Source organism: Python bivittatus, unplaced genomic scaffold, assembly GCF_059951505.1.
Source record: "Python bivittatus isolate LINGU-HERP-01145 unplaced genomic scaffold, Pbiv_v1 ctg000700_np1212, whole genome shotgun sequence".
NCBI lineage: Eukaryota > Metazoa > Chordata > Lepidosauria > Squamata > Pythonidae > Python > Python bivittatus.
The window spans coordinates 42,175,394-42,193,705 of record NW_028277098.1 but is presented as its reverse complement, the minus strand read 5'-3'; the positions used below and the strand labels follow the sequence as shown (position 1 = coordinate 42,193,705).

At 37.1% G+C, this 18,312-nt stretch overlaps 1 protein-coding gene across 1 annotated transcript in view; it reads right to left on the bottom strand.

Moving 5' to 3' along the window:
- PLPP3 (phospholipid phosphatase 3) overlaps nucleotides 1–18,312 on the bottom strand; it is an 80,526-nt gene that overhangs the window by 14,798 nt on the left and 47,416 nt on the right. Inside the window, exons 3-4 of the mRNA XM_007430773.3 lie at nucleotides 10,980–11,263; nucleotides 9,960–10,017 (exon numbers count right to left, since the gene is read on the bottom strand). Coding sequence (XP_007430835.1) covers nucleotides 9,960–10,017; nucleotides 10,980–11,263 — 342 coding nt within the window. The remainder of the gene's footprint in view (nucleotides 1–9,959; nucleotides 10,018–10,979; nucleotides 11,264–18,312) is intronic.

The following is an 18,312-nucleotide window of genomic DNA, read 5'->3' as shown; positions in this document are numbered from 1 at the left end:
CAGCTTTCAGATGTGTGGACTTCAACTTCCAGAATTCCTCAGCCAGCCTTGCTGGCTGGGGAATTCTGGGAGTTGAAGTCCACACATCTGAAAGCTGCCAAGGTTGAGAAACACTGTCCTAGACTGATGGAAAGTGCTCCCATACCTCTAGAGCAGATCTGGGGACAACTGCCCCCAAATACCCCATCCCTGGATCTCTATCAGCATAGTGGATCCAATTGTGTACCATCCTATGACTGCCATGCAATCTCATACTGAAAGGTTATTTAGGGTAAGCCCAGCCTTACATGAGGCCCTGTTCTTCTGTGATAATTTTAATATGAGTAAGAGTGCACAAGCACTGTAAGAAAGTAGATAGGGAAAAAATGCTTAAACCTTTTTCTAGCATAACCCAGATCACATGTAGCTGTCTGGCTGACAAAGAGAGTCTGGTTGACCAGACTGAGAACAAGCCCTATGCCTGAACTCCATCTTTGACAGTTCTCACCTGGCTTATTAAAACTGTTTCCTGGGGCATCTGAACAGAGAAGAACTGCCTTTACTGTTGCTTGAAAACCAAGACATGGAAATAGTTCATTAATAGCCCTTCCCAGAAATGCTGCCATCTAGTGGGACTTAAGAAGTGTGACTTTTCTGTAGCAACCCCTGCCCTGTGGGGAACCCCCTTTCTTTGGGGAGCCAGCAGGCCCCCACCCTTTTCTCCTTCCAGAAGGCTGGAAAGAGCTGGATGTACCTCCTGGCACTGGGATAGGGTGAGAGGGAAACCTGTGGATGGTTTTGTTGGAGTCATCAGAAGAGGATGGCCAAGGTGCTGGGTTTTTGTTTTTATGGGTTTTTACTGTTTCTTGGCTTTCCTGTTGTTGTGAGCCGCCCAGAATTGTGTCCTAAGATGGGTGGCCCTACAAATCTTTTAGATAAATAGACTATTCCACCAGTAAGGCCACCTTTGCTACTGAAGTGCTCTGAAAGTGAAAGCAAAGCCAGTGAAATTTTACCCTTGATATGTCTTTTAAAATTAAGCTTTAAGTTGAATTTAAAAATCTTAATCAGTATATGTATATCCTTTTCTGATGAAAAGATAATGTTTGGCTTGTAACCAGGACTTTTTTGGGTATATCATATAGGAATGATACAGATACCCATAGAATCAAATTTCCAGTAATTTTTCCGATATGCCTCAAAATGTGGCATGGTAACAAATTTGCAAAAAGCACACCTAGGAAAACAGAAACAGAAGCTAGTTTTATGACAGATGAATTCAGGCTAAAATCTGCATCTAATTTACTTGGGACCAAATGCTGGAAAAACAGCAGGTTTGACCAAGATGTTTACTATACATGAAGGGTTAATTAATTGTGTTCTTGCTAACCAAATCCTCCCCAGGTCTCATTCATGATCCATTTTGACATTCACATCCTATCCTTACTTCTTAAAGGCTTTCATTATAAAGTGAAACCAAGCTAAAGAAAACAAACCTTTAATTTTTGAAAAAAAAAATTAAAGTTGTTTTTACAGTGAATTATACATGGTTTTTACTGAAGTCTCCAACTGCTGCTAACTCAGTCATAGGAGGTTTATAGAGGCGCCAATGTGGTGTTTGGATAGTAACAGGAAATTGAACTACAATGGCAGACCAATGGACAGCCATGGGAAAAACAGCCACCAATAGTGTGGACTAGAAAAGTGTGACAAAACCAGAGAGGGAGGGAAGAAAGCAATGACCCGGTGACCATAGGTTGCGAGAGTTGCTGAAAAACCACACAAGTATCAAAACTCTGGCAGGAGCTGCACTACCACATAACCGACAGCTCTGGGGGAATATGCAGCACCGCCATTGCCAGGGGACTTCCAGTGATGTCAGCGGGAATAGACTGTGGTCAGCCAGAGATCCTAAGCAAATAAAAATGAGGTGTCCATGTTTCTTCAGCAAGTTATAGAACAGCAGGAGAAAACTATTAATAGTTGCTTATATTTTTACTTTTCAGAATACACCATAAAAGGGGCTGTTCATTCCAGACTGTAACCCAAGCTCTAAGTTCACCACCTAAATGTCATTTTTGCTATTTCCAGTAGTATTAGCGAACACATACGTTATGAAACTTGTGCACATCAGATTAACTTTCTGTTATTTGTCCTGGCTGAGCAAAAGCATTTTTAGATACTCTGTATCACTAAACGGAGAAGAATTTGTGTTGTTTGAAATTGCTGAGAAGGATGGAGGGTCAAGTTGGACACCCTACTCTGACTTGATATCTGAAGATGTGTTGGAACTACAGTTTTTAAATATAATCTTCAAACATCTGGAGAGTTATCAGTTTGGAGAAGCTGGTTAGGGAAAGGAGAAGAGAGATACAGCCAACTACACACAATAAATATTTTTGGAGCTGAACTCTTGAAACTCCTATATATATATCCTGAATTAGCAATGAAGCTGATGGGGTGGCTTAGCATAAAATGTAATGTTGTTTTTGGAGATATAAGAAAGCATGTAAAGTACTACTTGGCTAATTGAAATGTGGTTATAAAATTGACTCATAGTTTTTTATGGTAGTAAAGATTAACATCTTTCAAATGAGGGAGTCCTAGAGTTTGGCCTCGCTCAGATGAGTTAGAAAAATGCAAGACAGGAGAAGACTAAAGTATTTCCTTTGTTGAATTTGTGCTTTAAAATCAGTCACCAATGTTTATCTAATGAATAATACGTTGGCCATCATCCTACTGAAATAGTTTTAGGTCTGCTTTGGTATCCCTGGAAATGTGAACATCCTGTTCATCTAGCTGAAAATAAATATCATCCAATTCTAGAAATTCAACTATTAAATATTAAAGTTATCTAGGAGTTCATTTCCTCATTCCTCATGACACAATTAAATAAATGTCAACAAGGCTATGTAAGAAAGCAGTCCACTGACTATCTTCAAACTGTGTTGGTACATGCATAGTCCCTGGGGGCAACATTATATACCTGACTTACAATAGTAAAACTCTGGCAAACATTAAGGCAGTAGTTGATGTTCTCCACTTAAGGAGGACAAAGGGAATATGTAGTGCTTGGAGACTGGCATAGTAGTATTAGAACAGGACATTAAGGCAAAAATAAGCTTTGACCTAATGAATTCTAACATAGGGATGAGAAACCTTTTGGTAGCCAATTGCCACACTTTCAATAGTTGAGAATGCTAAATACCACAATGGCAGGATCTCATTATATAGATGGACATAACTGGAATTATTTTTTTCTAAATTTGGAGGGAATTGTCTTTTTCCTCTTTATTTTATAAACTACGTTGATATTACTTTCTTCTTTTTCTTCCACAACAAAAAGGCAAGAAACTGTGGTACCAATTTTCAGCAATTGGGGAGAGGGGTTCCTTGGGACTGAAAAAAGGGGAGGAGGGGATCAAGGTTATGTGGTCCTGGGGCTTCAGGTTGCCCATCCCTGCTCTACTTTTTCCTTTCTTTCTGAGGTAAACCTACAGAAGTTGAGATTTTGAACTCACTGCAAAACCACTGATTTATATAACACTCTTTTTATGTGTATAGATAATCGTCACATAATAAATGCTATCATAATTACTCAATGATGCCTCTGAAAATAAATTTTAGATATTGTTCTCTGTAACAAAAGGTACCTTTTAGATGTACAAGGCTTAAATTCTGGAGCTGATTCCCAACAGAACTAAAGGGCATCAGGTTAACAAAGCTGGCTTATATTGAACCAATCACTGGGAACCATCACATCTCTGATTCTCCAATCATTATTCGGTTCTTGAGTTTAGAAAGGTAGTTTCAATTTCTAAGCACCAGACTTAGAAGTCTATTAGCCAAATATTTCTGGGGCACCTATCTACAAGTTTAATATTCCGGCGTGAAATTTCTGCAGAAATGGCTAGTTTTATCAGATGTCTCCTTTCAGTTTGGAACACTGCTTTTCTACCATAAGATGATATGGCAAAAGCCATTTACCCAACTAAAATGAATTTTAAAGGTCAAAGTGTACAAAGCATATGATGTCAGGGTCTCCTTAGCAACAACACAGTATTTTTTTTAAAATTTCCTCACTGATAGAAGAAAGGAATTAATTATCTGTTAGTCTGCATAATTTCTCAACTCCTTTTTATATGTGGAGTTCTGAGATTTGCAGCTCAAAGGAGAACAAATTAATCAGGGCTTGTTTCTATATTCACAGATAATAAGGGCTAATTTATTTCTACATAACAATAGATCAATGTATTAAAAAAATGTGCTTGACATACTGTCTTCTAGCAGCACTTCAAACCGTACACAGAGATACAGGCATTTGTTCAAACCTATTAAAAAGGGGGCATCGTTATTTTGAAATTTAAGATCAAAATCTTAAAAAATCAGTGTTTTTGAGGCCACTTCATATATTCCACATTATTAAGTATGTAATACAGATCACTACTGTATTTTCCCTAAATCATTACATATATATATGTAACATGCCATCTGCTTTATTATATTATCTGTGATATATTACATGTATCACGTAACATGTCATCTGCTCTAAACATAGGTTAAAGAGCAGAGGCAGAATCTGAATCCTCAAACTATATACAAGCATTCGTTTGAATTTTACAAATTTAACAGGAAAGAAACATGAGTCTATAAATACAGAAGCTTTAAAAATTTTAATGTGTCAAGCATTCAGGGGAACACAATTTTAATCTTGGTGAAATTAAGAGAAGAACAACAACCAGCAACCTTGGCAAATTTCATGAAGATCCATTCCCTGGAGGTCTAGAATATGGACAAAAGGATTCTTCAAGGAAAACTGGCTCAAGAATTACTCCTTCCTCAGTCTGAGAGTGAAGGAAAATTAGCACCTTGTAGGAAAGTCAGCCATTAGTCAGCATTTCAAGTTTTACTTTTTTTTATATTCTAACAAATGAAAGTAGCAAAGCAGGTTATTTTTAATGATACGATCAGCTGGACCAGAAAGTTCTTTGCAAGTTCAAAACCAGCAATTGCCTTGATTATGTGTAGGAGGGAGGCAGGAGGCAAACATTTAGCAACGTTTTTATATGAGAGAAAACATGCAAAGACAGACCCCAGTACAACAGAAATAAAATACTTGTTTGAGCATGCCCGTTTTTATTTAAAAGAATCCAAAACTGCAAGTGAGTAATTTAAGCCAAAGGTGAATCTTAAAACGTCACTGCACCCATTTCTTACCCACCTATTTTTATTTGCAGCAATTTCCAGGGTTTGCTCTGGAGATTTCCAGTGCTAAGCCATACTAGGGGCACATTTCACAAACGGCTACACTTCCATGAAATGTGCTGCCTTTGGCTGATCAGTAGGTAGGAAAGTGTGAAAGAATGCACAGATCTTCAATAAATTCAGATACACTCTCCCTGATATCAGTTCAGCCCCAAATCAATACTTCACCTTCCTAAGACCACTTGGACACTGTCAGTGGCAAACCCACTTTCATAAATCAAATGTGATTCTTCAAATACCTACGTGCTCTTATCAAACCTTTATCAGCCTTTTTTCCTGGGACTGTGATACTGTTGCATACCCAATGTACAGCTACTGGGTTCATACATACATTGTGCTAATCCATAGTATAGCTCACGCCTGTACAACCTATGGCTCATGGGCCGCACGCAGCCCACCAAGTAGCCTCATGTGACTCACCAGTATTTTTTTTTTAAAGTAGTACATTTAGAGCCATTGCTGCCATCTCCAGTGTTTCTGTTGCTCTATTAGCTACAGAACAGCTGACTGCCACTTCCAGTATTTCTTTGTGGCCCAGAAGGATTTTTAATCTATCAATGCCGCACTTTTGCCTTGATGAGTTGTGCAGGCCTGGTATAGAATGATTTTGGATTTGCACAATGTGTAGACCTAGCCACTGTGATTTGCAAACATGGTTTATGGCTTAGTATTGTATTTGCACCCAGATGTTTTGGTTTTTTAAACAAACTATGGTTTAAAAACCATAATTTAGCTTGATGTACAAATCCAAGTTTTAAGAAGTCTTCTCCATACTCCAGTTCTAGAAAGTTTCATTACATTACTTAAATGTTAAACAAGTGAAAAAAAAAAACGTGAACAAACAAAACAGTTCTGAGTATGTTCTGAGGTTAAGAGGGAATACTGCACTAAAAACAACGAAGGACTGCAAAGAATAAATTTTATATTTTTATAAAATCTGCATATTCTAGCACATCCATATCTAGAGATGACTATTATGATTTGAGCAGAAAAACAGCATCCCATCCTAAGTATAAGACTGTGACCTGCGTGCCTCTGCTATGTCACATTTGATTTCAAGGCCTTTTCCTTTCCACAATACCCATAAGCCACTCTTGGGCTGGCTAACCCTTTAACTAGAACAGGATTCAATAACATGTGGCTTTCCAGAAGCTATTGGACTCTTCCCCATTACTGTCGTTAAAGACGTTAGAAATGAGGGTCAATGCTATCTGGAAAGGCACACATTCTCCATTTCTCAAAGAAACAATGTCTCCAAATAAAGATCTATCTTCTGACCATCATTTACATGCAAGGCTGCCTTTTTTGTAAAGCAGGATAAAATCACAAATTGAAAAAAAAGGTGGCACTTTGTCACAGCAATGGCAGCGGTAATGAGTTATACAAATCATTTATTCAAAAGTTCAAGAGCTGAGCCTCATTGCTAATAACTAAATGCTAAACACATATACTCCAACTATTGCTGGGAACAGGAGACCAAAATCAAGTTTTAACCCCTTTTATGTTGTATATTCCTCCCTCCAGTTCACTGGCCATGTTATTTTAGCATTGCTGAGAGGAAATAGTATAAATGTTTACAGAGTAACTTTGAAATCATAACAGAAAAAAAGTGAGAGGAAAGTATGAGGAAATACATTCATATAGACTATCAAAGAGCCTGGATGTATGGTAATTAAATTACCAAGATTGCTTCCATCTTAACGAGTAAAGGGGAAAGGAGGAGGAGGAACAGCAGGGAGTTGTCTTAATTTATCTTTTCAGGCAGCAACAAGAAGGAATTGCATTGAAAAAGGCCTATTCACAGATATATATTCATGTTTAATGTTTTTATATGTTCAAGTCTCTAGTCCCTCCTTGGCACACCCATTCCTACTCCATACCTAAGGTTATGGAAGACATGGGGCCTACAGATCTTTGGAAAGTCTCACAAGGGAAAAAAGAGCCCTTCCCATATTACATTTTATCACAAATCACTCGTTAAATCTCTCTTTTTTCCTTCCAAAGAGCTTAGGGCGGTTCCACCCATAATTGACCTATGCAAGGTTCCTTTCAGAAGTTCCATCCAGCTTGCTTTCAGCCGCTCCAGCCAGGAAGCACTTTCACGTAACAAGTGGAGGAAAGGAAAGGCAGAACCATTTTTCATTGACAAAGAAAAACAAGGCCAGACCCAGAGTTTTGAGTGAAACTATGTGGGCAAGTAAATCCACCTGCCCTGCTTCCTGCAGCGCTCCTGGGTAAAGGAGGTTGTTGGGTTTTTTTGCCTAATGAAAGAGATAATTATAATTTTGACTCAATGTATGCAAATACCAGATAAGCAGCCTAACATTATCTCATTATGTTCTCTGATGAAATGAAGTATGTGCAAGCGTGTACATTTTGTGCTCTTTATGCTCTTGCTTCTCTTTATGCTGTTGTAATGAAGCTAGGAATGGAACAGCAATGCAGATATGGCTTTTCGAGCACCCAAGAGCTTCTTTAGTTGTGAGGAATGCATGACATTCAACCAACTGACCCATTTCAAGGACTGTATTCCTCTACCTGTTTCTGTCTGATGTTATACTCTGGCCCATGTTGGACACACATTTCCAAAAGGTGGGTACACAACCATTCTAAGAAGCGAAGAATTTTTATGATCTTTTGGAGAACTCAAGTTCCTGCTTGATGCAGACAAGAGGATGAATTGTTGCTCTAGGCCACAACTGTGTTTTTAAAATAAAAATAAAGAGTGATTTTTTTTTCCCCAAAAAGATGTATCTCCTTTTCCTGGAAGCCTGAAATTATACTGACTCCCTTAACAATTTTTTTAGGTTACTAAATGACGGTTGATGGTTAAGATTGACCAACCACAGTTCATGGGTAATATCAGTTAACCTGGATTCTTTTTCATGTTGGTTAAATAGTCAATTAGGCTGTTTAACTAGGAGCAGAATCTAGTTAATGTATTAAAATCCTGCATCCAGTTAGTACAGTATATTAAAATTAGAGAGGAGCTCTCTCTTTTAGAATCAAAAGAGAACTCTAACTGAAAACAAATATTCTCCTCTGAAGTGTAGGAAAGAAGCATGTAACTTGCCTTGTGTTCCTAACTTTATTAATCAGTGATTTGTATTTAAAGCCAGTCTGTATAGTGTTCCCTAGTGAAATTTTGGGGCATGCATGAGACTTAACTGAGACCTAGATCTCAAAGCAGAGTATGGCAATTTTGAATGGATTTTCATTTAATTTCCTCAGGGGAAGCAGATTCTGGGCCTAAGCACCGTCCTAGTACCAACCTGTTTCTTTATGGTTAGTGGTGCTGCAGCAGCCATGGGGAAGTAGAACATTTTATTATTTATATAAAACACCACGGTGGGAGAAGGAGGGGGTAAAATTTTGATAGCATCTTTGCCACCAATCAGGATGATCATTTCAGTTAGGTCACCACCGATCATTCAGTCAAGGTGTTATGGCGTAGAGGATAAGGAAGATTACCTTGATGGAGATATGCAGACTCCATTGCTGAAGTGACAAAGGGTAAAACATTTTTTAAGTCCAGAACGAGGTACCATTTGGAAGCAGGTCAGGAAGATGCCTCCCTAATTCACTGGACTATGAGGAGGAGGAGGAGGAGGAGGAGGAGATGCTGCACAGACTTGCAAGGTTCTGATTATAGCCAATCTCAATAAAAATAGTTTTAGCTTTCTGGTGGTGTTGATTTCCTGGTCTGGTCTACCTAGTGGGGGAGACACATGGGGGAGGGAGTGGACACTGCCATTTTTCCACATGGCTTTGTCTTGTTGTTCTTCCTAAGCAGTGATGTGATGTTCTTTTTCAAGTGCACCAACCAGCTAACCTGGGCTACCAATTGATATATTCTATTTAGGGTTACTTAATCCTTCTTCAGTAACCCTTTTCCCATTCCATCCAATACATTCTCAATTTATTTTTTTATCAATTTCTTTATTTCCAAACATGGTGATTTATCTGTTTCACTTCTGCCCCAACTGATGACAAGCACTTGTACCACATTCATGAACAAGCATCATTAATTTTGGACCATCAAACTCATGGTAGTCTACCACTGAGAATTAGAAGTCTTCTAGTATTTCAGTCATTCTTAACACTATCTGACAACCTGAATTCTGGATCTTCTATATAAAAACCTGTATGGTTCTGGTTTGAATCTAAGATCTTCTGGATGAAAAACAACTATCAGAAACTCTTAACTATAAAGAGAGAAACCAGTATTGCAGGATCTGTGCCACATTGTTTCATATGGAAATGATGACTGGAAGCCAAAATAACATTGTTCACATGATTGCATTTCTCCATGTTCACACTGCTGCATTTTCCAAGCAATTTTGTATGTGGATGCATGAACATGTAGAAGTCAGTCAGTTTCAAACTATATATTCTATGAACTAGTAGCAATCTGAATTACTGTGTCTATACTTCTTTGTAAATAACACTTTTTTTGTACATGGACTTAGTCTTGCATAAACAACCCCATATAGGAAACTGACATTGTAAACTAGGGTTAAGATACAAGCCTTGAAGTTATATTCCAGGTTTTAGTAGCATAAAGCTTTAATCTGTGATTCTGTTAAATGAATTGTGTGTATTAGTGATTCCTTCCTTTTTCTGGTTCATCATATTCATTCATTTCCCATTATAAACCTGAGAGAGAGAGAGAGATTATACATGATTTGCTTTAAGTAAAATAACTTTACACTTACCACCAAATAAAGCATGGTATAGAGTGAGAAGGAGGCATGTCCAGAGAAAAATGATTTCCTGAAAAGGAAAAGATATAAAGTACAGCATTCACTTTGTTATTTGAATGAATGGCCAATTACTTTGCTTTCCCATCTTTTAAGGTGATAAATTCATAGAACTATAACTTCTCTTTATTCTAAAATTACAGTCTCCAAATCCATCTGTAACTATTAATTCAGGACTGAATAACTTTTATGGAGGCAGCAGACATCTAAGATGAAATATTTTATTAACTGATTTATGCGTAGTATAAATAAAAAAGGATAAATAGTAATCAAATACTTGTCACTGCAAACATAATGAATATCCCTGTTTGATTTTATTAAAGAACTATCCAATCTTCCTATGGAGCCCAATCACATACCCTTGAGAAGTTCATAAGCAGAAAATGGAAACAATGCAATCACCAGTTCCAGCAGCCAGTGTTAAGAAGCACACTTCTCTTAGACTAGGCATAACGTGTATCTAGTATGCCTTGAAGACACAAAGATGGTGACACCTTTCACGAGTCTGTCCAATTCACTGTTACAGTTGGATAAAACTGGTACCTATGTATTTTTTAACCTATCTAATGGTTAAAAAAAATCCAGCCTGACTACACATGGTATCAGTACTTCCTTTGGGTATGATACAATTTTTCTACCATTCAGTTTCATGGGCTGATTCTCCAGGTTTCAGTACAGTACTAACAGAAAGAGACAGACTAAAAATTATATAGTCATGTATTCTCATACTGGGCAGATGATCTTCAAGCTTATCTTCGGCCTTTATATTCTATGCTTTTATAAAAATGACTTGTTTTCGATACATCAGTAATACCTCTTCTTAACTGCTTTTTTAAAATTTCCCTTGAGCATTAAAACTCTTGCATTCTTCTTCCAAACTATTATATATTTTAGCTAGACTTCTGAAACTTATGTAGACAAAAGGACATCGTTTTGGTTGAAACAGACATGTGTGTTGGGAAAAAAAATTCTTACCTTGCTTCCTGGACTTTGCTTTCATCAGGATTAAGGCACTGATATTCTTGTATATAACCCTGGGAACAGTTGATTTTTGTGAAGTCTGGGATACACACTGCAATGAAGTTAGGTCTCAAGCGTCCCACAGACACTTTGGCAATATCAGTAAAGGATTGACTGATAGCACAGCCAAATGCAAAGCAGCCCACTTGCTTGTATAATGCTGCAACGTATGGGTTCTGGATAAAAGATCGAGATTTCTCTTTCAGGCAGTGGATCCGATAGAACTCTCCTATAATAATCTGCAAGAAAGAAAGGTGTATTTTTTTTTAAAGATATCATTTAGAAAAAAATATTGTCTTATTGAAAATTATATAGTTTTAACAGAATAGCTGATTATAGCGTAACTGCTGAAATCTATTCACCAAATGTTTATTAGTAATGAATTATTGGCAGTACCTATCTGAACTTGGCTGATCTCGAAAAGGTAATCTGGACTGGACCCAATATAATTTTTAGGAGATCACATGGGAATACCAGGCTGTGAAATTGAGAAAGCATCCAGAAAAAGGTAATGGCATATGGTTGCCAAGAAAACTACAGATTGTCTTATTTTACTGGTGCTGAATTTGACCTGAAGGATATTTTAACTTCACTTTAAAAAGGGGTGATCTGCCTCTTCCATTAAGTCACAGTTCTCTATATAACAATGGAAAAAATAGGCAATAAAATGAAGGTCACCATAGGTAGAAAAGTAAATTATAAAAGTAGATTAGCTCAAATTAATTGGTTTTGAACTGGTATCTAGAAATTGGTAATATATTTCAGAATAACTGTGCACATGCACATTTTTTGCATGTATCTTTGCATTTGAAATATATTATCAAATCCAAGTAGAACGCAATGAAGCCTCACAGAGTGGTTTTGATTCCTTTTTCTTGTGAAAATTGAAATCAAAGCCTCACACTGGTTGCCCAAATACCTACTTTTGTAGCAAATAATCCCATATTACTGCCAGTGTCTGGGTTAGTGATCTCTTTGCCTGGACATGTGATGCTTTATCTAAGATGGTCTTTTTTTACGTTTTGAAATGATTTGTAAACCTGCACTTACATACCAAACACTCAAATCTAGCCTAAGAGTACCTAATGCCTCAGGCATGATGAGCACCTACCACTAACCTTCCAGTTGACCTACCAGCCAATGTAAGAGGGTATTCAGAGCAACAAACTAACCACAGCTACTTTACAACTTCACAATGCATTGCTCTGAGGACCCATTCAGAAGGACACAACAGACCAACCAATGAGGCAGCATATTATTTGTGGGAGCTGCACACCTTAGACATAATGAAGCAGTTGTTAGGGGCAGTAGTTTGGAACAGCAGCAGGTAAGACTTGGCCCCAGCCCATCATATATCCTAATCCACTGACAACAGCTCAGTTCCAGCTAATAGTAGCACCAGTCCAACAAAGTCCAGACCTTCACCTTGTGTGTGTAGAGAGTTTTCTAGCTGACATTGAGGGGAATATGGTATGTCACAGAAGTGAAGACACCACAGTTACTGTTGGATGTGGTCCCTTAGAAGATGATGGAGGTTAAGAGGTACATAGGTTTACTTCTTAGATATTAATTTGTAGTTGAGAGTGTCTATCGGCACATGGGCTTGCTCCTCTGATTTTCTGGATTAACCTTGACTGTATTAATTCCTTTTAAATCCCCAAAGTATCTAACTAGTTGCAGCAGGTAGCATGTGTTTATTAATTTGTTGCCAACACCTAGCCACCCCTTCTGTATATAAACACATTTTGTTTTTCTCTTCTATGAATCAGATTTTCTCTCTGCCCTTCCCTCTGAGATCTTATACTGCTTTTTAATGTAGTGATGAGATGTGATTTAACAGAAAAGTGATTCTTATTACATTAAATACTGCTCACTTATAGCACAATTCTGTCTATCAGAAAAAGTGCCAGTCATTTGGTTCAGTGAGACTGGTATATAGCACTGCATGCTGCCTGTTTCAGCTTCAATATATTTGAACAAATTAACTGAGGACTACTATAGTTCACGGGACGTATTTATTTGCTTATTGCTTTCCAGAGAAGTTTGTCAGGGACAAGCAATAAAAATCTGCCTAAATGAGTCACCGACATGCTAGTTTTAGATCACTTGAAAGAACAATTCTGTGTTCTACTGACCAGTGGAATGACAGATCTCTGTATTCTGCATGTTCAGATTTGCTAAGCCCATTTTTCTATATGAGGATGTGATTACTCTGAAGAATAGAATGCAATCCCCCATTCTACTTCTGTAGCTCTACTCTGCTCAGTGTGGTTACAGATGCTTCAGGTGTGTTTATGGTCCACGGCATCCAACAGCTGGAATTCTTACATCGGCTTCATTTTGCTGTGCCAGAGATTTCTGTGTAACCCAATAGTGTGTGTGTGTGTGTGTGTGGGTTGTTTTTATGCAAATATTTCAGGTGTTGATTTATTTGAAGAAAGAGCCCACATGACACAAATGTGGTTGGATAATTTCCCAGTCACTGAATCTTATCTTGAAAAGGGAATGTACTTATTGGGATACAGATGGACAATATTTCAGAACAATTTATTGATTCCCAAACTATAAGCATAATGTGGTATTCGGTATTAAATCAGAAGGCTCTGTAATACCTTGTTACTGTTTTACTGCTGCAAACTGTAGGATTATCCTGATATCTTTTTTCCAGGTCTTAGCCTACAGGCAGTGACAACCCTGGAGACATAATTAGAAAAACTAGTCCAGCTGGTTTCATTTGAGCATGCCATGTACTGCCTATTACCCAAAAGCAACCAAATAAAATAAAATCAAAAAGGTGTGGGTGTTTCTGGCATCATTACACCACTTTTGGACAATTGTTCTTCAGACATTGCAAAATATAAGCTTCAGGTGTAGTCAAGAATTGCAAGTAATTCCACAGGCACAACAGTTCCTAAACTAATCCTCTCAGTTTAAGCTTTCCTTCTGGATTGAGAGCTTTTAAAGTGCTATTACTATAAATGCAGCCAAATGTCTAAGAAGCCATGGGGAGATTTATCCTCCATGTATGTCCATGAACCTTACCTTTCTTATCTTCCTTTTTAAGAATATCACAAATGGTAGTCACCCCCTCCTTTACAGTTTTATTTTATACTGTTTAAAGAAGCACTTTCTTTATGGTCCTAAATCTACCTATATTTAGTTTTAATTGATGATTTTATTGCACTACTACTCTAAGGCAAAATTGCAAATTATCCTGAACTCAAAGTTGAGTCTCATTTCTATTATACCACAGGCCACATAATGGAAAAAATAACAATCCTGAATAGTTAAAATGACTGTTCTTAACTAATAGTGTTACTTAGTTTCTGCCTATAATCCTAACGTATTGGAACAAAGTTCTCATATTTTCTGCCAGCTGGGATGATGGGAGTTATAATAATTTAATAATAATTTATTACACATGTATGCCGCTCAACTCTGAATGACTCTGGAGGGCTCACAAGAATTAAATGAAGAAATTACAATAAAGCATAAAAATAAAGAAAAAAAATGGCAAGCATGATGAAGTGAGGGGTCTGGGTGAAGAGCCAGGTCTTCATGGCTCATCTAAACAGCAGCAGAGTGGGGCCATCCGGATCTTGGGGGGAACCTTGTTCCAGAGGACAGGTGCCAAAGTGTCTTGGTGGTACCAGATTAAGGACATTTAAAACAAAATACAATCATGCCAAATATCTATGACCTTTTGCTTACACTGTAAAGTAGTGTGCACTTTGACAAGGCTGTATGAGTATTTACTCAAACCATCAACAATGATTTTCCACTAAAGTCACATTATATGGGGCCATGACATTTAGAAAGGAAATTTCAAAAAGAAATCTGTTTCATGGCATTATTTAGAAAGCACAAGAAGAGTCTCACTGAAATTAACCAGTCAAGTGCTTGGTTTTGGGAACACTATAAATCAGCATTTATAGCACACCTCCAAATTATCTGTTTATGTCATCCAGTTTCTATATAGTTCTGGATGGAGGACAGAAAATGGAAAGAGGGTCAAGTGGCAAGCACAGAAGCAATGCTAAAATACTTTAGGTGTTAAAACTATAACTTGAAATGCAATCAGCCTAGGTATATTTGACTAAGAGCTTTCAGGAGTGTGTCTTGATTGAGTTTACATTCACTTATTTATGCAATGGTCCTTACTATCATGAATGAGTTCATACTTGCTCATATTTTTCTGTTGCTTCTGATATGTAGCATAATTTACTAGCATAATTGGCATGCACGATTCAAAAGCCTTGTATTTCCACATCTACGGGAGTGCTTTGGACTTGATAGTAATGCTATACATCATCTATATGAACATGCTTGCCTAGGTTCTTCTAATCTCAAAACCTGAAGACAATTTAATGAAAATACACAGTTTAATCAAGTCCAAATGTCACACTCACTAAAAGAGAAACACAACTTTAATTACTTTTTACCATATTTTCAAAAATCGCTGATCTGAGTTCCAATTTTACCATGTTATTAATTACTTTTAGTGAAACTAAAACATGGAACTAAAAAAACTAAAACTTTTAAAATATCTCAAGCAAAAGAGAATGATAATTTTCAAGAACTAAGCCTACTTTCTAGATACAAAGTGAGAATCAATGGATTACAATACTTCTGAGAAACAGTGTTCATGTTTGCTGTTATTTCTGAAGGAAACCTATGATTTGGTCTTCAGTTTGTCTTAATTTCTAAAGTTGTGCTTAATCCTAGCAGATTTCCAAGTGTTGTTCAATGAGGAAAGAATTCAAAAAATCAATATAACACGATGCAATAAAATTAAAACCAACATGGCTAGGCTACAAAAGAACTAAAAACAACGAGGAAATAAAGCAAATGTAAAATTCTAGGCAAATGGGAGTAATTTGATTGGAAACTAGTCCAGAGTTCAAGTGCCAACACAATAAAGGCCCTCCTTTACATACATACAAAACAAACATCACCAATTATATTACTTAAAATCTGAAGATCTTAATTCAAGTGAGGATATCAGATTGCTCAGGAGATCCCAAAAGTTTTTTTTAAAAAATGCTTAGCATATTTCTTTCAGGTTCGTACAAAAAAGAAAGAAAAAAATAATGTAAAGTGGGGATATAGTTTACAGATGCTTCAAAAATGGGTTGCTGGTTTTGGGCAGGCACTGAGCTTACCATTGTTGGTTAGGAACTTCTAATAAGGAGCAGTCATGGATCAAAGCAAAGGAAGATTCCTTCTAAGACAGCAGTTAGTATGCACAGATATAATTCATAGATTATTCCTCCCTGCAAATCCAGTTTGCAGGAGAGAAGATGAAAATGTCAAAAGGTTACAGAAAAGGTGCAAGTAAGATTCTAGATTTCTTGGGTTGAGAAGGCTGGACGTTTGAGCTATAAAGAAGCTGAATTAAGACATAGACTATGTAAACTGCAGAATGAGGACGTGAAAGAGAAGAAAGGGAAATGGATTAATTTAAACCTGGAGCAGTCATGGCTACTTCATGGTATAAAATTTAAGAAAAGCATAAACCCAAAGGTATTTTTAGTTTATAGAAAAGCTGAATGCATTATTTACACTATAAAATTGCAATATTTCCCCAAATGGAAATTGATATGAAAGCTCTGGGGCTTCACTAAGGCTACTTATTTATTTATTAAATATATCTCCGCCCATCTCCCCTGATGGGGGACTCTGGGTGGCTCACATAACCCATTAAAACAATAAATACATATACAATCACATAAAACATAAAAACTGTACAAAACGTTACTAAAAGAAAAGAAAAAGGCTTAGGACCTAGCCTATTCCAAAATCTGCTGGAAATCCTGGAGAATACAAGTGCTGTACAGCTGATGGCATATCTATTTGTTGGACTATCTTCAAATGCAGGCAGTAAACCAAGAACTAGATTTGCATATGGGATGAATAAAGGCATCTGTGTCTCAATCTCTCCTTCTTTGGAAGAATGCAATTAATTTGCCAGATGGCCTATTGGAGTTATTTACAGGCAACTGAAGCATTGCTCCTTTACTGGAAGATGAGTCTCTTACAAATCCCCCGTGGTTTCTGTGGATGCCTGAGAATGTATTCCCACCACATATGCATAGGCAACTATGGCCTGTAGGAGATCTCCATTCAATATGTATAATTAAATGTAAGGAAAATATACAAATGTAAATTGCTCCATATGACTGTTTCAAATCACTTTCCTGGGGTATGGATGTATACTATGAATGGTTAGTGCACAAAAAACATGATAGAACAAAACAAAAAACCCTGGATTTTACAGAGATTGATACTTCTACTCAATATATCCTATACAGATCTACTAGTCCTATGCACAACTTTGAAGAGGTTACCTGATTTGAAGAAAATCTCATCGAATCAACCCCACAAGTCAAATAATACAATCAATTCATGGCATCAAATCAAATCAGGATCTTACAAATAGCTTCAGAAAGATGTGAAGGCAATTTGGAGATTCAACTGGCTTTCTGGTTGGCAGAATCCAAAACATTATTGCTGGTTTCTACCAAGGTATGGGTGGGGGGAGGAGGAGGAGGAATGGGTTGAGTTCTTTTAAGAGGCTCCCTGATACTGACTAATCAACCAGTGAATTTGGCACAACCTGATTTCCAGAGTGCTCATGGGAGCATCCTTCTGCTGTTTGTGGCTCACTATTCTGGTAGAAGGTTGGTGAGGGAAGGGGAGAGAAACAGAGACTCAGATTTATTTGATGGTTTCCTTTTGACTTTTTCTTTCTTATGTGATACTTTACCTTTCCCTAAATTCATTCTGTGGTCTGTTTTTCTCCAGTCAATGATACATATAAAATCCTTTTATGCTTATTTGTCCTTAATTCTCAAACTATTTGTCAGTCTCTTTGTCCAATTTGTTTGCAGTTCCTCAGTCCCCCCTTTTACTCTCCTTATCTCTCCAAAAAATAAACAAAAATAATTTGTTTTCATTCTCCAACTTTCTTTGTCCTGACTTATATTAAATAAATTATCTTTTGATCTGCATGAGTGAGTTGAAACTGCTGCTGTTGCTAGCTGCTGTTATGACTATAGTGTATGATTCAATCTATTTTTGTATATCACAGATTTCAAAATAAGAGATAGTAGTGATAATAACACTTATCTACCATTTTTAAAAGTTGTACAAAGAATATATAATCCATTGTTCCTCCCTACAGCAAACCTTGTCAATTAGCCATGCCAACAAGCCTGTTCGGTTAGGAAAGTAAATGGTCAGGAGTTTTTATTGTCAAGGAAGATACTTTCTATATTGATTAAGCATA